Source organism: Austrofundulus limnaeus, unplaced genomic scaffold, assembly GCF_001266775.1.
Source record: "Austrofundulus limnaeus strain Quisiro unplaced genomic scaffold, Austrofundulus_limnaeus-1.0 Scaffold7, whole genome shotgun sequence".
Classification (NCBI taxonomy): Eukaryota; Metazoa; Chordata; class Actinopteri; order Cyprinodontiformes; family Rivulidae; genus Austrofundulus; species Austrofundulus limnaeus.
The window spans coordinates 2,414,078-2,418,992 of NW_013952409.1; the positions used below are offsets into that span (position 1 = coordinate 2,414,078).

The window sequence follows — 4,915 nt, forward strand, 5'->3', positions numbered from 1 at the left end:
AAGATTTAGAATAATTATCATTTTGATCCGTACACTGGTAATGTCTGACTGGGCCTCGTGTCACTTTATGTTCAATAAATTGGGCCCTGAGGTCAAAAAGGTGAAGAACCCCTGGTTTAGAGGAGTGTCTTCAGTTCTCTGATGCCTTCATGCAGCTGGTGACACCTCAGGCTGGCACCATGACAAACCCTTGGGATTGCCAACATTTTTTTTTTCTTTTTACACTGTAAATATAAATGTAAATGTCCATAAACAGGTGGGTTGTACCATTATATTAGTTTAAACTGATCTCCAAACAATATTRTTTATCTCAATAATTTCTGAGACAATTTATTGTCCAGTAACATTTGCTATTGTGACAGGCCTAAATCCTGCAGTAAATTTCAGGGGTTGAAAATTTAAAGAATATTTAGAAGTATGAACATGTTTGCAGAGYACTCTTTTAATACGTTTTAAAGAAGTCTGTTGAGTTACCTTTCTGCTGCCTGGGGGCGCAGGGTCAAAAATCCTGGTCTGCATTTCACTGGGCARAGCGGAATAAACCGGCAGGATGATGAGTTCAGGTACGTCGGGTCCAAGAGACTTCATTCTCTCGTACAGGATCTCGCAGGCCGTGTCGATCTCTTCCTGACCCGTTAAGAAGACCAGGATGTCACCTGAGCAGAGGGAGGTTATGAGGAGACTGCTGATGCTGACTGATGATTAAAATAAACACCAGTTTACCTGGAGGCTCAGTCAGATGAATCTGCATGACCGTGATGAGGCTGGCGTCCAGATAGTCCGTCTCAGGCTCTTTGGTGTAAAGSACCTCCACCGGGTACGTTCTGCCCGGGATGGTGAAGATGGGAGCTTCGTAGAAATATTGAGAGAACTTCACGGCATCCAGCGTAGCAGAGGTGACGATCAGCTTCATATCTGTGCGTTTCTGGACGGTCTGAACCAAAAAAAAACCATGCTCAGAAAAGCTTTCATGTGTAAACACTTCTACACGAATTTACTGTAAGATCTTTATTTTTTTCTGGGTTTCTGACCTTCTTGAGGAGACCAAACAGAACGTCAGTATGGATGGTCCTCTCRTGGGCCTCGTCCAACATGATGATGGCATACTGGCCCAGTTCTGAGTCGATCAAACACTCCCTCAGCAGCATACCRTCTGTCATGTACTTGATGACCGTCTCAGGACTCGTGCAGTCCTCAAACCGGATGGTGTAACCCACCTGGAGAAAACGCAAAACCGCTCAGTCATTTTGAAATCAAACCCATGTAAGAATAACCAGAATAAAAATAAAAACACAGATTGTCACCTCTTGTCCCAGACAGCAGCCGTACTCCTCAGACACTCTCTTGGCCACCGACATGGCGGCGACACGGCGGGGCTGCGTACAGCCAATCTTCCCTCTGGTGGTGTAACCCGCCTCTGCCAGGTACTGAGTGATCTGCGTGGTCTTACCAGAGCCCGTCTCTCCGATGACGATCAAAATCTGGTTGTCGTGAACGGCCTGCGACACATCAACACAAAGAGAACTTTTACAACAATAACAGCTGTTTGTGAATAGATAAATACGTTCTTAAAAGAATCTGAACAAAATCATAAAACTTTACTGGTATTGGTCAGTGGTGGGCTCAGCTAAACTATTAGCTTCACTAACACATAAACCTGTACACCAGAGACTCTTTACCTGTGGGTCATGGCCCACAAGCGCCACCTTGAGGGCCTCAAAAGAACAACAGTTTTTAACATTGGGCCGCAGAGGGCCACATTAATTTTGAATAAGGTGCAATACACTTTCTCACCACTAGTAGCAGTAGTGCACCACGTAGATGTTTAACAACTTTTTAATACATAGAAGAAAAACCTTTGCTACTTGCCAAGAAAGGAAACCTATTTTAAATTAAAAGTAGAAGCAAAAATGAAGGCAACCCATCGAAAAAGGCCAAAGTTTGTCACAAATATGAAGTTCATCCTCTGGTTCTACCACGCAATTTTTTTTAAAGTTCAAATCATTATCATATACAGTTACAGATACTGCTATATTTTAATTTGCACTTTATCAAATTTATTTTTGTAATGCATTTTTAAGCATTTTGTCAAATAGCTGTTGTTACTGTTATTATTTGTCACTAATATGAAAAGCAGCTTTTATCTGTGAGCACACCGCCCTGTAGTGTTCAGTTCCCCTGCTTCAGTCGTGTTCACAGCCTTACTGTTAATAATTAAACTTCAACAGAGATCAAACGTGTGTAATCTGACAAACAAGTCAACACGACTCAAAGTGCTTCATAGATCACAAATAAAAATGTTGTCTCTTTTAGAGGTGAAATTTAAGAAAACTGTTTTTTAAGGCAGGAGGCGGAGCTACAACTGCATACTGAACCAGATGAGTGGACTGGGGAGGGGTTAAACAGGAAGTGATAAATTACAAACTGTAAAATGTGTTTCTGCTCATTTAGTTCTTATACTTAAACACTATTAACACTAAAAAAATGAATATTTTTATGCCCCAGATTAAAGCAAAGATGTGTGTCTGTGTTTTTTTTATTTATTTATTTAATTTTGCAACAAATTTAGAAAATGCTGTCTGTGACTGAATGACATCTATGCTGCAAAGGATGCTGGGAAAACTGAAAACCGAAAAAGTGAGTCAGAAGATCGGGTTTGTACTGAAGAGACTAGAATAAACTAGACATGGGTTTTTCCGATGTAAAAACAAGTGTGCATTGCCACGTAGCATGTCATTGCAGCATGGTTTTGCCTGCAGCAGTGGACTTGCAGAATGAAATGGGACCAAGTTCAAATTTGTTTTCTGTACCAGCTTGTGCCTGTCACATGAGCAGGTGTTTGTAATTAAGGTAATTGAGTGACAATATGAAGTTGGAAGAGATTTGTTGTTAAAGTTGCTTTAGCCGGGTTTTGAACCCTGATCTCCCACATGAAAGTAAACGACATTGACCATTAGACCAGTGGAGTTGTGGCAGAAGGTGGTGGCAGGGGTTGGTTTGTATGTGTGCAGAAGGAGGCCACATTGTCAATATAATTATTGACACTAAACAGCATAATATTACAACAATAGAACAGTATTAAGACAATATTATAGTAAAACATCTAAATACAATCTTATTTGTATTGTAAACACTGAACAATTGAGATTAAATATTATTAAAGTATGGTGCAGTACCAAGTTGAGTCCAGCATGGGGCAGTGTTGGACCATTACAAGGCCCAATTGACTCCCATTATATGAATTTTGGAATAAAGTTTAAACATTAATATTTCAAAAACTACAAGTTGTACAGGCACCAGAAGGCATAGCAATCATTTGGCACAGGACCTTTACAGATGGAAATTACAATGGCAGCTGTAAGACAAAGTATGCAGGAGGAGTAGCGTGGCGACGTGGAAGAAGACGGAATAAGCTGGATAATAATAATATTAAAGAGAAACAGGAAAACAATAGTGTGCATTGGCAATGCACACTGATAACAGTCCTCAGAGCGAGGATGATGTCACCGTGTGACTGGTGAGTGAACTCATAATGCCTTTAGTCACTGTTGGATGTGGAAGTAAATGTTACTGAAATTAGTGAGARTGATGAATGTCTGGACTTTTGGCAGCAGAGAAACTAAATGAAAACATTTTAGCAGAAGTAAAGTCTGTTAATACATTATAAAGTTAAACCACTCAGCAAAATACTATCAGTTGGTGGGGGGATGAGCAGAACTGTGCCCACCACTGGTACTGGTTCATCCTGAGGAACAAGTTAATGTTTGTGTGAAACTGAAGAACCTGAATGAGTTGCTCCTTCAGCTTGTAGATGGGCAGGCTCTCCCTCTGCTCCAAGATGGAGAGCTGGGTCTTCTTTCCGTATGAGGCTTTGTTCCCTCCAAAAGCGTGTTTCTTCCACTCTGGGATGTCGTTGGGCATCATGCCGATTCCTCTCATGTTAGCAGCGATCTGCCGACCATCAACTGAGAAATAAAAACACGTTTAAGGCAAATTAAAGAATAGAAATAATAATACAGCTTCAATACAAGTGAAATCAGAACCAGGGTTTATGACAACATGATGTCAACTCCTGGAAACTGTCTACACCACTTTGGGGTCAAACACAATAGAGACGATTCCATCCGGCCCAAATGTGGGGGGCAGCAGGAAGCTAGATAATAATCTCCAGCACCAGAAGGTCTGAGGGTCTGTTTCTGTCAGCGTGGATGGAGGAAGTCTCATGTCTGACTCAAGTTCTAATAAAAACAGTAACTAAAACACGACAGCACAGCAAATTAAATCTGTTATCCTGAGACAAAATGATCAAATTCAAGATAAAAAATCGTTTTATTTGAAACTGAAAAAATAAGATACGTTGATTCAACTGTAGGCTCCCTCTCAAAACCCCTAAAGCTGGGACTAAAYGACCTAATGAGCACAGCTAACAGCCTTCTAACCGTCTGGCAGCGGGTCCACCCAGTGTTTGTTCAGTCCCATGGGGATGGAGTCCATCTCTGCCTCTCGAGCCGCCTGTTTCAGTTCCCGCCTCTCCTTAGCCAGAGCGCTCTGCATCATCGCCGCCTGAGACAGGGAGCCATCTGGATTCTGGGCGGAGCATATACAGAGAAATGGTTCAGGAAGTGTTCAGCTTCAAGTCCAAATTAAAACCAAAGCTTTTAATTTAAATTAAACATMACAAACTGAACAAAGAAAGATGTTGAGGAGCTCGCAAACATTAAAACATCCAAAACCTGCTCACAAATCTGGAATCTTTCATCTTTAAAACTATTCAAAGCATTGAAAATGCTGCCTTCCTGAAATTTGGTATGCTTGTTTGTCTTTGTGTCTATTATGTACAATGATGTGATTGTGATGCTGTAATTCTGAGTGTTTTATGTGCTGCAGAACAGGAACCTGCTGTAAAACAGCAATT

General features: G+C 41.1%; 1 protein-coding gene across 1 annotated transcript in view; it reads right to left on the reverse strand.

Moving 5' to 3' along the window:
* Positions 1–4,915, reverse strand: part of dhx8 (DEAH (Asp-Glu-Ala-His) box polypeptide 8) — a 19,653-nt gene that overhangs the window by 9,430 nt on the left and 5,308 nt on the right. The window contains exons 11-16 of the mRNA XM_014032874.1: positions 4,440–4,587; positions 3,784–3,965; positions 1,305–1,499; positions 1,032–1,217; positions 724–934; positions 475–656 (exon numbers count right to left, since the gene is read on the reverse strand). Coding sequence (XP_013888328.1) covers positions 475–656; positions 724–934; positions 1,032–1,217; positions 1,305–1,499; positions 3,784–3,965; positions 4,440–4,587 — 1,104 coding nt within the window. The remainder of the gene's footprint in view (positions 1–474; positions 657–723; positions 935–1,031; positions 1,218–1,304; positions 1,500–3,783; positions 3,966–4,439; positions 4,588–4,915) is intronic.